The sequence below is a fragment of the Siniperca chuatsi genome, linkage group LG3 (genome assembly GCF_020085105.1).
Source record: "Siniperca chuatsi isolate FFG_IHB_CAS linkage group LG3, ASM2008510v1, whole genome shotgun sequence".
Classification (NCBI taxonomy): Eukaryota; Metazoa; Chordata; class Actinopteri; order Centrarchiformes; family Sinipercidae; genus Siniperca; species Siniperca chuatsi.
The window spans coordinates 31280570-31296460 of NC_058044.1; the positions used below are offsets into that span (position 1 = coordinate 31280570).

The 15891-nt window shown below is 41.1% G+C and overlaps 1 protein-coding gene across 4 annotated transcripts in view; it reads left to right on the forward strand.

The window, feature by feature from the left end:
* The first annotated feature begins 754 nt into the window (after positions 1-754).
* LOC122873248 (microtubule-associated tumor suppressor 1 homolog) overlaps positions 755-15891 on the forward strand; it is a 69952-nt gene continuing 54815 nt past the window's right edge. The window contains exons 1-5 of one of the 4 annotated variants that reach the window (XM_044189696.1): positions 756-1000; positions 3915-3953; positions 8746-10404; positions 10492-10926; positions 12995-13226. In XM_044189696.1, the coding sequence (XP_044045631.1) occupies positions 9229-10404; positions 10492-10926; positions 12995-13226 (1843 nt within the window). In that variant the 5' untranslated portion in view covers positions 756-1000; positions 3915-3953; positions 8746-9228. Of the gene's footprint in view, positions 1001-3914; positions 3954-8745; positions 10405-10491; positions 10927-12994; positions 13227-15891 lie in introns of all 4 variants that reach the window. The other 3 variants (XM_044189698.1, XM_044189697.1, XM_044189695.1) reach the window with 3 other exon arrangements.

A 15891-nucleotide genomic window follows, 5' to 3' on the forward strand; every position in this document is an offset into this window, starting at 1 on the left:
GTAGAGAAGACCACCAGTAGCAGTCTAGTGCTTGGATCAAGGTCTTTGCTAGTCCACTGGTTTGGTTATTATTCAGTCTATTGGCAGGATATACATATACTGTAATCTTACTTGGATTGTTGCTTTAATTTGCTCACAAGTGCTTTTTCTACTCCTCCCTCTACTTTCTCCTCCTACCTTCCTCTCCTCTTACATGGGTGACTTTTCCATTACTCTCGTTGCCCCTTTCTTCTTCTGTCCAAAACATTCCTCTCAATTTTCCCTCAGACTCCTGCAGCCAATAACAGGGAGGGGGCCCAATGCTACTTAGCAACAGCCAACCCTTTTGGACCAGTCAGTACTGGCCATTCCTACTTTTTTGGGAGTGAAGGGTTGACCACACACACATTGCACGCACGCACACTCCAGCTCTCTGTAAACACAGACATGGGAATGACTATCCCCTCCCACACTAGACCTTGAGAAAGGTGTGTGTGCATGTCAGTGTGTGTGTTAGTTGAGGAAGGTCTTTTCCCTCTGCCATATTCATGTGCCAGAAACAGCAGTTTGCATTAACAACAGTCTGTCTCGCTCACGCACACACCCGCACACTTTCTTGTTACTGCAGCACTGAGCAGCATGCTCCTGTTTCAGAACCAAAAAGGGAGCTCTCTCTCTCTCTCTCTCTCTCTCTCTCTCTCTCTCTCTCTCTCTCTCTCTCTCTCTCCCCTCTGTCTCCGCCCTCCCTCTCTTGACCACCATCACAGCCTGCGTAGTCTTCCCTCGCCTGTACTCATACACACACTTACACACCGAAGTAATGGGATATGATTCGATGCATGAATGTGCAGTGAGGGGTGTGTGTGAGTGCACGAAGAGGAGGATTGTGCGTTTGAGGACAGCCAGCCAGCCAAGTGCATGTCAGTCTGACGTGAGGAGTGTGAGTGAGCTGAAGGAGCTTCCATGATTTCTTTCTGGATATGTTTTTTGCGGCAGTGCAGCCTGAGAAGGAGACAGAAGAGTGAGTTATGGCTGTGGCAACAGTTATGCATGGGGATCAGCACGTGTGTATGTGTGTTTTCGTCTTCATTAGTGTGTGTGCATATTCTGGAGCATAGGTCTTTTGGAAAGCAAATGGTTGGTGCACTTTGAGTTGGCTGTTGCAAAACAAGTCAATCATTTAACATTAACTTGTATTATGGTAGATAATTTCCAGCCAGTTGGCAGACAATGATTGTACACAACAAATTTCCTTTTATAGTAAATCATGTTTATTATATTGTAGTAAATGCTTATTCTGTAAATGTGACTAAATTTGGAAGTCATGTTGATTTTTACACACACATCTATGTACGCATTTTTACATACACTTTATCATAATAAGAGAACAGTAATTGGAATTTTGATTAAGAGAATAACAAGGTGATGCCAGGGAGATGGTGCTGTAGCCAAACTGAAGATACAAAGCAGTCATGTAGTCTTTCCTCTGTAGTCTTTGAAAATGGTGGGTTTGATGGTTTCCAGATGCTTTGAGATGATTGCACATGTAACTAAATCCCTTCACAATGTACGTACGGACAGTCGAAGCATTGTTTCACTGAACTTAATGTGGTGGGTTTGCAGTTGTCTTTGTTTAAATACATTTAACACAGAGGCCAATGCAGACCTTAAATCAAATTCTTACAATATTTGTCAAATCCATATCACTAATGAAGAGTTAGTCAAGCGCTAAGACAACAATTTAGCAAACTGTCAGATATGTCTTTTTGACAGTAAAATACCTTTTAATGTTTTAAAGTCATCTCATCATATTTGTTTGAAGTAGCTAATAGGCATACATTTAAATTTTATGTTTTATCATGTGATTGTATGAAACATATGAGACCTAAATGGATAGCAGTCATGATGAGCTCTAGTAATGGTACGAGACAAAGTAACCTACTGTACTGTATGCTCACTCTAACCAGGGATGTAAAAAAAATTAAGACTATAGTTTAAATGTATGCATTTTAATGCATTTTGAGAGTAACAATAATCACTTATATGAGATAATGTCAGTGCCAACACATAGATGAAAATTGGACTAGAATCCTCACAAGATTTCACATTGAAATTACTCTTTTACAGTTCAGTTTTTTTTGCATTGAAATCACTTTCACTGTCAAATAAATTGCGCAGAGGAGCACGACTGTAGTATATTTCAGGTTTTGCCCTAAATTACCTAACAAGTGTTCTAACACTCATTACTCAAGTTCATCCAAACAATAAGCCATAATCTAAAAGTTACACATGGCCTGAAAGTGAACAATTTGTGTATAAAATATAGTAGAACAAAGGGAGAAGCTTTAGCTTAATAAAGATATATGACTGGTTGGTAATCAGGAACACTGATTACCAAATGTACTGTAGCCTATTGCCCAGTTCATAATTTTTATTTTTCTGTACTCTTTGGTGTGGGGTAGCCCGACACCCACCAAAAGGGGTGTTCAATACAAGGGAGGAAAGAGGTGCTGGAAAATTACAGTTTGATTCAAACGTATTTCTTTGCAAAAAATATTACTAACATGTTCCACAGATATAAGGCAGTTGTATAAAATTGTTGAAAAGATACATAGGCCTAATATGTCTTTAAATTAAATATATACCAATACATAATATGTATGGAGTTAGATCAGTCTCAATATTAATGCTCACAGAAGGATTTACAAATGTATTTCGGGATTTGTATATAGGCTAAATGACTCTCCACAAAAGTATTTTTCAGTGCACACAAAAATATTTATCGTTGTGTATAAATGTAAAACAAATCCACAAATAAAAAAATAAGGTTCACAAATGTATTTCTGATGAACACACAAATATTTCTTGTTCTAAATAAATGTAATAGAAATCGTAGAAAAGGTTTCAGTCGTAGTCATCTGGACACTGTTTCCAGAATCAAGACGTTTAAAGTAAAATATAAAGTATTTCTGATTCTGATTCTGATTCTGTTTCGAAACGTCTTGATTCTGGAAACAGTGTCCAGATGACTACGACTGAAACCTTTTCTACGATAGAACACTCCTGGACGAATGAGGGACTACACCGTGTAATAGAAATCCACAAATACTGTATATGTATTTAAAAGTATTTGCAATTTTCATCAAAAACATATTTGGATATTGTTACATTTATGTTGAACCTGCATTTACAAACTGCTTGTCATGTGTAGGGTTGGGTACCGTTCACATTTGAACCGATACAGTACCAGTACCTGGAATTTGGTACCCAATGGTACTTTACTCTCTGTAATAACAAAAATGTAATTTCAGTTGTAAAAAATAAGACCAAACTTGTCTCACTACCGCAGTGCTTGCATACTGTAATATCACCCTGTAAAAAGTTTAAGAGCGACAGAGTGTCCCCGTAACCATAGTAACTCACTGTCCCCCCTGCCTGCCTGCACACGGAGAGACAGACTGCTGCCAGAAGGGCTGCTGAGTGTCTATGCACTGTCGGTGTCTATGTCGGTGTCCTCTTTTCGTGCCATTATCAGTTACACATTTGTTTTTCACTGTGTAAGAAAATGGACGTGTGGTGTGACAGCCTCTGAAAAGTGTCAATTGAGTGAGTCTCATGGTCAATGTGTGATAGTTGACAGTCCTGTAGCTAACGCTAATAAAAATGCGAAACTAACGTCAACCAAGACAATAAAAAAATCACAGGGATCTCCAACAACAACTTATCCAGCTAGCGAATTAATTACCCGAAGATGTCGATGCCTCACTTTAAGTTTCGTCATCCATGTAGGGTTCAACTTCTTCGGCGCTGGCTGCAGGCGTGCTAACACGGCTACTGCGGGGGACTTGGCTTTCAAACACTGTAGACTCTTCAGCTTTTAGATATATTTTATGTTTGACCAGGTGCTAACATGACAGTATTACATCTACCCGCAGGTCAACCTCAACATGAAGTCTGGTAGCTGCTTTCCACAGGTAAGTGATAACTGTCCTGTTGTGCATTAATATGTTTGAGTTATGAATACTTGCAAAGTTAGTGATGTGGCATTTAACATTAGTGTTAACTAACAAGTTAGCTATATAATGCTGATAGACAACCTAGGATCATCCATGGATGTATAAAGAGAACTGGAGACAGCGTTGGAGGCTGGGCCCCGTTCATTTCTATGAAAGTTGCTCAGTGGCACATGAAGCCCAAAAAGTTCCACATCGTGCGGTCCATAGAGCAAGCGCACTAGAGACTCCGTCGGCCGAACCGGCTAACTTCCGGTTTAGAATGGGAACTTGAATGGGGGATACAATGATTGAATCGTGTGGCTCTTCTAGATTTTCCAAATGTTATCGGATCAAATGGATCAAATTCTGATAGTAAAATGAGTCATTTCAATGTAAGTTTTTGGAAAAAAGTATTTTTGGGCCAGTGTGCATCACATGATGGACCAGGAAGTTGTAATTACACGGTTTGGCCGCTTCAAAGCCTGGCACACTTCCTGGGGGCTTAGGATCATCCATTAGCTAGCTAACAAACTAACTTAGCAAGCATTTATAACTCAAACATATTTAATCATGCACGACAGGAGAGTTATCACTTACCTGTGGAGAGCAGCTACCAACTCTATGTTGTGGATGACCAGCGGGTAGATGTAACACCTTAGATATATAGTAGATGCCGCATTCGGGCTTGCATCTGTGCCGCTTTCAGCAGGTTCTGACCCATTCAAATAGTAACAAATGTCATATCTTTGTGCTGCTTTGGGATGTTCTAACAAAGGAAATGCTAAAACGAAGAAATAGTTGGGTCTCTGTAAATAATATAAAAACTGCAATGAGATAACTTCTGTTATGAATTGGCGCTTTCTAAATAGAATTTAATTGTATTCAGAATCTGTGTGTTCGTAATCAGATTTGTAAATGTGTATGATCTGTGAATGTGTAGGCAAATCTTTAAATGCGTACATACATATTAATGGCTGAAAAGTCAAAGTCCAAGTATTTTGCTCCAATAGCTGGAAATACAGACAAGACACTCTCAAATGGCTGTCTTTTTACACGTGACTTTTGCCGTGGCAGAGATCTGCAAATGCATTTAGTGTTCATAGACTGTATATATGGACGATGTGTCAACTCAATTGCAAGCAGGGCTCAGCTGTCAATCATGACATGAAACCCCCTTTTTATTGTATCAAATAACTAATTAAAACCACACTTATCAGAAAAATTAACACTTGAATAAACATCAGCGTGATAAGAACCCATCTTTGGGAAAAAATTATTTGAGGTGGTATTTGAGTTTTTAGCTTGGCCCATGTCCCCTCTGCTACCATGGAGTGGGCGGAGTTTATTACCTATACTGCAGCCATCCATCAGGGGGGTGATCGAGATGTTTTGGCTTCACTTTTGGGGAGCTATCTTGTCGTCCATCTTTATGTCAATGGTGGTGATTTGCAAATACGTGTGGAGATTTGTGTGTGCCTCAGTAGCTATACAGCCTAGTGGTTGTGAAAATGCAATGGTCAATCGTCACTTCCTTGTTCAGTAACTTTGTTCATTAATAGTTCTACCAGAGACGTTAGAGGGAAAACCAGAAAATATTTTATCCATAAAATATGATCCAGTTCCACCCAAATCAGTGACTAAAGTTTTGTACAGTAGTGAGGCTTGGCCCCAAGAAACAGTCCGCTCCAGTGGAATCTATCGTTTTTCCAACATTGTCTCGTGTGGTCTGATAAACAGTAAATTCATCAAATTCAGTGCCCCATTTCGCTGTTTTCCAAGCTAGCTGTCATATGTCATCCTTGGAGGAATAAAAGAAGAAGAACATCAAGTAACTTTTATAGTGTGTATCAAAAAAGGATTTATTTGCACTGAAGAGAGTACAAATAGCAGGCAAAATCTACAGACAGGCAAGGTACAAGAAACCAGGGTGCTGACAGAGATACAACGACGAACTGACAACTGAACAAAGGAAGGACAGAGACTTAAATACACTCAGGTGAGAGGCGATAACAACACACAGGTGCAACTAATTAGAGGAGGGCAAACAATCTGGAGGGAAAAGCAAATAAAGACAACAAACAAAGACAACAAGACGTTTTTTTCTTATTTTAAAGGGCGTAGTTATGGAGTTGGATCAGTCTCAGTATTAATGAATGCATTCTTTTAGATAGACTGAGGCACTGGGTGGGCAAATCTGGCACCACACTAGACTGGTTATCATCCTGTTTGTCCAATAGGAAATTTTGTGTCACCATTAATAACTTCATGTCATCCTTTACCCATATCAACTTTGGTGTGCGTCAAGGTTTAATTCTGGGACCAATAGTGTTCTCCTTATATATGCTACCCTTGGGTGATGTCATCCGTAGACATGGGATTTCTTTTCATTGCTATGCAGATGATACTCAATTGTACCTCTCTGTCAAGCCCACTGACCTTAGTACGCTGAGTTCTCTGCATGACTGCCTGTCTGACATAAAAAATTGGATGTCGATACATTTTCTTCAGCTCAACTCAAATATAATTAAAATCCTTGTTATTGGGCCTCAACATATCACTAAACAAATACTGCCATCCACTGGTAACCTGTCACAACATATCAAGCCTGTTGCAAGAAATCTTGGTGTCCTGTTTGATAGCAATTTATGTTTTGAGCAACATATCACTAAGCTTGTCCAATCATGTTTTTATCACCTCAGAAATATTACAAAAATCCAATCTATTTGAAATCTTAGTGATGCAGAAACTGTTGTGCATGCTTTTATCTTCTCACACCTTGATTATTGTGACAGCCTGTTTACTTGTCTTAATCAAAAAACTTTGACATGACTGCAGACTGTAAAGAATTCAGCTGCTAGGCTGTTAACCAGGACCAAGAAGTATGACCACATCACACCTGTTTTAGCCTCTTTACATTGGCTCCCTGTTTGTTTTAAGATTGATTTTGAGATCTTGTTGATTACTTTTAAGGCTCTTCATGGCTCCAGACTATATTTTAGACCTTGTAATCCCTTATACGTAGTTTGAGATCTTCGGGCAGGAGTCTTCTGTCTGTTCCTGAGTCCAGGATGAAAACTAAGGGGGACAGAGCTTTTGCAATCAGGGCCCCAAGGCTCTGGAACAACTTGCCCAAAGAAATTAGGTTGTCTGAGTCAGTGACTTCTTTTAAGTCTCTTTTCAAAACATATTTTTATCGGAAAGCAGATCCTGATTTTACCTGAACTGGCTGTTTATTTTATTGCTTTTGTGTATTTTATGTATTTTATTTCTTCCTGTGGTATTTTATTTCTCTTTTTGTGAAGCACTTTGTACTTTGTTTCGATAAGTGCTCTATAAATAAAGTTTTATTATTATTATTATTATTATTATTATTATTATCTTTGTAGTTGCAGTCAGTAATGCACTAAAACCTATAACTTCTAGATTTTAGCCTGAAGAGGGCAGCATTTCTCAACTCTTTTACAATCAGTGTGCAGACACTGGGTTGTTTCAGCAGTAAACAGAATGTCGGTTCAGTAGGGGGAAAAATAAGATGTACATAAAAGTAAGAAATACTAAAATATTAATGTTGTTAAAATTGTTAATTGTTTTTAAATGTTTTATAAGCAGTTAGGAGATTTAACATTTGCAGCTGATTCTTATCAGTTACAGGAGTTAGATATCATGTCAACTTTAAAACTGCTTATTTGAAGACTACTAATTGTCATTTATTTGACAATGTCTTAAATCAACATGATAGAAATAATCAAAATGAATATATATGTACAAAAATATGGAGCCATTATGAAGTGTGATATTTTTCAGGTTTTTAGCTGCTTGTTCAATGTGAATACTTTGGGCAAAATGACCTATCTTTGTACAGTATAATAACACTAAGTTTTCTTTCAGTGGGGGCATTCCGTCAGAAATCAATCACTTTCTGACCTTACCCCTTTTGTTTTGATCACCTCACCTACATGTCAATTTGAATTATTTTTTTCCTACATGTTAACCTATATAAGAGAGTGTCAGAATGAGGTTTGATTAACCAGAATGACCAACCATTCAGGAGACAGAGGCGATCATAGTTGACCCATATTGGACAAACATCCTGATCAACTGATGGTTGATTTGTGCGATGGGCAATGATTGGGCGATGAACATACTGTCTTAAGTCCAAATGAGATGCACAAAGCATCATCAGCCCTTGACCAGTGGCTTCAAAATATAACGTAAAGTTCTTCGCACCTTCACATGACTGCACTACACATTTTTGCTGACTTGGGGTTCCTTATTATGTAAGTCATGTGATGATAAACAAATGGGAAAACTGAAGTAATATTTGAGGTGAAATAGAAAATCATAGGCAACAAAAATCACTTAATTTGAATATTAATTTATGTTGGCCCAAAAGTACTGAAATTGTGGTAACCTTGTTTGTAAGCTTTTCATCAGAAAAACCATACTGTTATGTTTATTTTTTAAGAAGATATCTATGTCTTTAGGTGGGTGTGTGTCCAATATGGGTCAACTTTGAGGACCCCTGTCTTCTGAATGGTTGGTCATTCTGGTTAATCAAACCTCATTTTAACACTCTCTCATACAGTTTAACATATAGGGCCAAAATTGTTCAAATCGAAAGGGTTGAGAAAGTTCAGAAAGTGATTAATTTCTGACGGAATTCCCCAGTATTGTTGTTGTTAATTCCATTGATTTGCTTGATACAGTTATAATGATTTATCAAAATTACAAGTTTAAACATTTAATTTTCTTTTCTTCTTCTGTTTTTCAGATGTTCAGCACAGTCCTGAAAATGTAGAATCTTGTCTTTAAATAAGATGTGAGGATCAAGGCCTTTAAATGGATCCTTTTCCTAAATTACAGTTCTGCACTTGACAAGGACATGATGACTTACAGCCCTTTTGGAAATACTGAAGCATTTATGTGCACTGTTTAAAATGTCTAAGTGGATGGACTGGAACTCTGTGACATACTAAAGATATTATCAAAACATTAATGTAGAACCCCCCCCCCCAAAAAAAAAAAAACACTGCCCTACGGAGAATGAATGTGATGAACCCTAACCCTTCTATGTCAGTATACAGTATAAAAAGGATTAAAGCTGAAAAGCTGGAAAGAGCACAGTTCATAGTTCTTCCACAACAAAAATAGCAGAAAGCCAGTGGGCAAGTAAAACCCTGTACTGTACATTAAAGATCAGAAGAAAGTTACAACATTGTACAGAGCGACTGACTCTGGCGTTCCTGACCCAGAGATGAGTGTTTCTCAGCCCAGTGAGGGTTTCCCTGTCAGGGGGAAAAGTGGATCCAGCATGAGGCTCCCTCTTCACAGTGGAGGAGACCACAATGGGAATGCTTTCACAATTTCCTCTTCATCCTCCTCCTCTTCCTCCTCCTGTCTTGGGGAGTCATCTCCTGAGTCAATGCGGAGTCTGAGCAGCCTCAGTGTGAGCCGGACTGAGAGCCCACTGGACTATGACATGTTTGAGGTCACCCTGAGGACGACAGTGATGACTAAAACGGATAAAATTAGAGATGTTGTCATTTCAAAATGGGTGCCAGAGGAGGAAAGAAAACCAGATTACAATGTTGATGTCTCAGTGGGAAAGATACAAACAGCAGCAGAGCTATCAGAATCCAACAACAACTCTGAGTCTGTTTACCTGGACGCCAACAGTGGCGAATTCCGCCAAGACACCTGGAACGACAATGAAAACCTGACGCTGGCCCTGTCCCAGACGACAAACAGCAGTAGCCATGGCAATAATGATGACCTCAGCAGTGGAAGCAGTAACAGGAGAAGGCATGGCTCCTCAAATCCTGACTCAGACGCAACAGAAATCCCTGCTGATGATTCTGATGATGATGATGAAGAGGAGGCTTTGTTTCTGTCAGTGAGCTCTGACATGGGTGTGCGGAGAAGCAGCATGACCTTCACAAGCTCAACCAGTCAATCCAGTGACAACCTCATGAACCCAGGTGGCTCTGCTGCGACGAGTGTAGCTGATGATGAGAGGTCAGAGCTGGTGTTAGAAAGGCCTGAGGTTGCCCGTCCCCTTGGTCTACCAGTGGAAAACCAGGCAGAACCTCCTACTTCTGAGGACCTTAGTGAAACCACCCAGATATCATGTTCTTCTCCCTCTTCTGCCAATCCAGCTCAAGATGCTAAGGATGTCACATCTCCTCCACTTGAGGAAGCTGAAAGATGTGCAGTGGGCCAAAAACCCACCCAAACTAACAGTAGTCAGCCAGCCAGAGCAGCAAAAACTAAACCAACTACTGCTACTTCAACTGCTCCCAAGACAGCGATGTCCACAGACATCAAACCATCCGGTCTGAACGCAAAGAGAGTTTCCAAACTGGACCTAAAAAATGTCAAGGCTAAAGTTGGATCCTGGTCCGCCCCATCTCCACCTAAAACACCCAGCCAGGTACTGTAGTGTTACTGAAAAGCTTACATGTATCAAGTATTGTACAGCTGTCTTCTGTCTAACATTTGTAATTTCTCTTCTACTCAGAAGAAATCTGCTCCAGCCAAGGGAAAGAGAGGTGTTACTATGAAGGAGGAAGCACAGACTGGGGAATGGGGTAAAAAGCAAAGGTCATCTGCAGTTTCAGTTACAGTGGCCATGGTGCTGAAACCCATCAGAGGAAAGAACAGTAACCTCAAAGCCAAACACAAGACAGTAGCCAATGACGCTGCTCTGCCAGAGAAGAAGAGTGCGGCCATCAATCGAACACACTCTACTTCGACCAGCTCTCTGGGGTCTGAGGTGGTTGAGGAAGGACCCCTGGACTCTCCCAGGAAAGCAGTCCAGGAAGTGCCTGATAAACATGAAACTTCATATCCAAGTGAAGATGCTCATGAAGAGTCTGTGGAGGACCAAAGGGAGGGTACTGGAAAGGCTTTAATGACAGAGGCTGATGTGGAGAAACCAAGGAATCATAGCAGGGTGAGTACTATGAGCATGTTCGACTGTGTTTAAACTGAGCTCCTCTGCCTCAGACTTGTGTGCCATAGTTGACCTATTAAAATCATTTTTCATTCAAATGCCAACAAGGATCCAGAAACGATTTTGGCTTGAGATACAGGTTATGCAACTTTGTAAAACAGATAAGTGTTGCCATCCACCGGAATGCATCATCTGTGATATAACCTGGTTGTTCAATGTGTGGGGGGAGTCGTTGGGTTTATTGGGTCTTTGAGGCTAGAGAAAATAGAAATTTTCCTTTGTGGATATAGAGTAACATACAAAAAGTGTCTCCAGTATGGTTATTTTTTAGTATGAGCACAGGTTGTTACAACTTTTTTTTTATTTTTAAGTTCTGGCTTTGCAGCTAAATGGAAAATAGCAGTCATGGTATGTGCTCAAGCAGGGTATACTAGAATTTAACATTGTCATTAACATTGGCAGGTCAGAAGTAGGTAGGTTGCAATTATGTAAAGTATAATTAATAAGAAAATTAACTAAATAATAGACTGATGCAAATCCGTCTTTTATCAAAAGGCAGTGAGCTTTAGTTGTCTGATGCCCTAAGCTGTGTTGCTGTTGTTCAGCATCGTTTACATACACAGGAGAGACAAAAAGCACAGTAGTTTAAAGGGTGCACTGTGTTTTAAATGAGGGAGTGGTATGTGTACAGTATGTGTGCTCTGTCTCTGGTATGTGTTTTTAAAGATCCAGTGAGCCAGTGATTATCTCATAGGCAGCCTCAGGGGTTGTATCAGCACAGGGCATGCTTGGCCTTAACAGGTGAACTGTGCCACACACATACAGTAACCTATACATGTGCATTAGAAACAAATATGTGTAAAAATGCTGTAGATAACAAGTTGTGTTTTCTGCCTTCATTTTTTAAAGGTTGTGATTAAGGTCAAACAAGGTCACATTTTAAAGAAGTTACGATCAACAACAATTCATTTCTTTTCATTGACGTCACTTTGTTATTCATACTGATTATGCACAGTTTGCTCCTTGATGATTTGATGATCTTGCTATCCATAGTGGCATGAGTTTAGATGTCTAGATAATCCAATTCGATCTACTGAAGGCCTTCTTCAACTTGACTTCATTTTATCGATATTCAGAGAAATGGCGTTACACGTGTGCATTAACGGCCATTATGCATCCATCCATGTATTACCAAACAGAGCATCAGGTAGGCCCAGTCCAGCTGCCAGCTTGCGTGTCAACACATGATTTAGTGTGTATTGGTATGCTACAGTAAACTGTGGGCTCTCAGCCTCTTGGCTCAGCTGAAAAGTCGAGGAGGCTGTAAACTACAAGAACACTCTGAAGTGTTTCATCTTTTCTGAATAAGCCCTGTCTGTTGCTCTGTGATTTTGGGTAGGAAGGTGGAGGTGAAGGTGATAGGGCCAAGGGCTTTTTGAATGAAAGCACATGAGGGATTTTATCTGAGAATATCTTGAACTAAGTTGACATAAGAATGGCTTTGTGAACATTCTCTAACTTTTTTCCTTACTTTCCTAAGTCCCTGACTGCTCTGTTAGTACGAATAGCTGAGCAATGACAACTAACAACAGTTTCTATAAGTTAAGCCTTTCCTCTGAAAAGACTGAGACAGACGCCAGACCCTCATCCACAAACTAGCTCCATGTGTGCTGGTGTTTATAGAGTCAGAGGGGGAGGACCATGGAGGGGTGGGGGTGGGGGTGGGGGTACAACAGAGAGAGAGGAAAAAAATTGGTCAGAGCCGGGATTCTCAAGGGGAATGTACAACACAATAGCAACTTTTTTTTTACCCCTCTTGTGGTTGCAGCATACTCCCAATTTTCCCTCCTCCCTCGCTTTCCTTCTCTCTCTTTTCCTCCTCCCACTCTGTCTTAACACACTCTCTTCCTCACTCCTCCCCTCTGCTCCTTCACTGCCTCCCTCGTTTTCTCCAGTCCACATTTCTGACTCAGAGCGAGGAATGGCTAACACCATGGTCTCTGTGCACAGCTCCGAGCTGGGGCCCCTCGGCTGGGACGCTGTCACTAAACGTCAGCTTTTCCTACAGAAAGTCTCCTCTAAGCTGGGGCCCGGTGCCAGGCAGCAGGGGAGAGGCACCAGAATGGATAAGGGGCCCTCGGGAACGGCTCCACCTCCAGGGTCAGGGACCGGACCTCCAGGACAGGGGAGCCCCGGGTCCAGGCAAACCAGGAGTGATGGCTTCACGTTGGGAGAGGGTGGACAGAGCACTGGGGGTGGATCTCCAACGAGAGTGAGGCAAAGCCCAAGTCAGTGCCAGGGTGAGTTAATATGGTGTCTGAAATGTAAACACACAGCAGCACGCTGCACATGGAGTGTATGTCTGTCAGGCATTTAGACTCATGTGTCAGATGGTGTGTATGTGTGTATGTTTGTGTGTGTGTGTGACGGAAGAAACTCTCTGCTTCGTTTTTGCTGCAGACTCAGGAAATGATCAGGCTGACACTGCAGAGCTGCGAGTTAAAATGCCTTCCACATACCACTACACCACTCACATGCACACACACGCTCTCACTTACAGACACTCTGTTTTGCAGGCCCAAGCACACACTGTTGTGTGATTTCCACACTGTCACATACAGTGAGCAAGTTGCTGACAGACAGGCATGTACTGTTACTGTCTGTGTGTGTGTGCAGCTGGTGAATTAGGTTCTTGTCATATTAGAGTGTGTTTCAGCTGCAGTGTTGCATAAGAGCCGAACTCTATTTCTTTAACTCTTTGTCTTTGTCTGCATTTTCACTACAGTTAACAAACTACTGCTGGACACTCAGGCTGTGTGTGTATGTGTGTGTATGTGCAATCTAATTTTACCCTGCACTTCCCAGTTTGTCTTCAGAGGAAGTAAAAGAACAAATGGGTGACATTTTTCTCTTCAATGCTTTCATGATTTTTTTTCCTTTTTCTCTGTCATCCTCTTTTTGTTTTTCTCTTTCTCCTCTTTCTTTTTTCCTCAAGGGAATTTCATGTCAGTGTTTGTTTCCTGTTTGTCACTTTGTGCGTGTTTGTACGAATGTGTGTGTATGTACCATGCAAAGTGAATGGTCAAATGGAGAGGGCTGTTGGCGCCATGTCGGTCACATCCTGACATTGTAGCCTGTTGTCTATGTGTGTGTGTGTTAGTAAATATAGTATATGCTGCTGGTGATGAGACACTGCTGAGACACTCAACTTAAACATAGTGTACCCTGTCTGGTGTACAGTGGCCTGTAATTCCACTCGGAAAATGCCTATGTGCATATTGTGTGTTTGTCTGTGAATGAAATGTATTTGTGTGCGTGTGTGTAAATCCAGATCTTTCTCCTAATAAAGGTCACATTCTGATGGACAAAAGCTTGTCTGTCCTCTTTGCTGATACATAAGAACAAACGGATGCCTCTTGACCTCAGACTGAGATTGCCATCAATGGATTCCTTTGAGTGTGTGTGTCTGCATTGGGCCATTTTGAATTTGACTTGATTACTTCATTACAAATCTTTTCCATTACAGGTTTAGCCAACCTATTCATGTGTTAAATCTGTGATATCCGCTTGTAAGATAAGAGAAATTCACCTAAATGAGGGCAAACTGGCCAGTCCACATTTTATCAAGGGGTCAGTGTAGGGTAAGGTCTTGCTTTAGCACAACAACACTTCAATAGATTGTCTCCTTGGTTCACTATCTGTTAAGTTAACTGCTAAGCTGTTATAGCAGCCAAAGGACACCAAGATTTGCATGCTTTAACTCATAATCTTGTATATCTTCTATACCTTGTATAAAAATGGCACTGCTGACCATTTTTGAAGTATACCATGACTTTTGATGACAGTTTTTCCAACCTTCGAGGCAGCCGTTGATTTCAGTTCATACCAGTCCAGTACAAAAATCAGCTGAGATGTAAAACTAAGGTAGACAAATCATCAGAGGGAACATTTAGCTTCCTAATGTATTGTCAGTAGTATAGTATCCTGGGGTCATGCAGTTAAGAGCAGGATCTTCTTCTTTTCCTTTCGGCTGTTCCCTTTCAAGGGTCGCCACAGCAAATCATGTGCCTCCATCTAACCCTGTCCTCTGCATCCTCTTCACTCACACCAATTAACTTCCTTAATGTCCTCTCTCACTACATCCATAAATCTCCTCTTTGGTCTTCCTCTAGACCTCCTGCCTGGCAGCTCCAACCTCAGCATCCTTCTACCAATATATTCACAGTCTCTCCTCTGAACATGTCCAAACCACCTCAATCTGGCCTCTCTGACTTTATCTCCGAAACATCTAACATGAGCTGTCCCTCTGATGTACTCATTCCTGATCCTGTCCATCCTTGTCACTCCCAAAGAGGACCTCAACATCTTAAGCTCTGCTACCTCCAGCTCTACCTCTTGTCTTTTCTTCAGTGCCACTGTCTCTAAGCTGTACAACATCGCTGGTCTCACCACCGTCTTGAACACCTTTCCTTTCATTCTTGCTGATACTCTTTTATCACACAACACACCTGACACTTTTCTCCACTCGTTCCAACCTGCTTGCACTCGCCTCTTCACCTCTTTTCCACAGTCTCCATTGCTCTGAACCATTGACCCTAAGTACTTAAAGTCCTGCATCTTCTTCACCTCTGCTCCCTGTAACCTCACTGTTCCACCTGGGTCCCTCTCATTGACGCACCTGTATTCTGTCTTACTGCGGCTGAGCTTCATTCCTCTGTTTTCCAGAGCAGACCTCCATCTCTCTAGATTTTCCTCCGCCTGCTCCCTGCTCTCACTACAAATCACGTCATCCGCAAACATCATAGCCCATGGAGATTCCTGTCTAACCTCATCTGTCAGCCTGTCCATCACCAGAGCAAACAAGAAGGGGCTCAGAGCCGATCCTTGATGCAGACCCACCTCCACCTTGAACACCTCTGTCACACCTACATCACACCTCACCACGGTCTTACAGCTCTCATACAT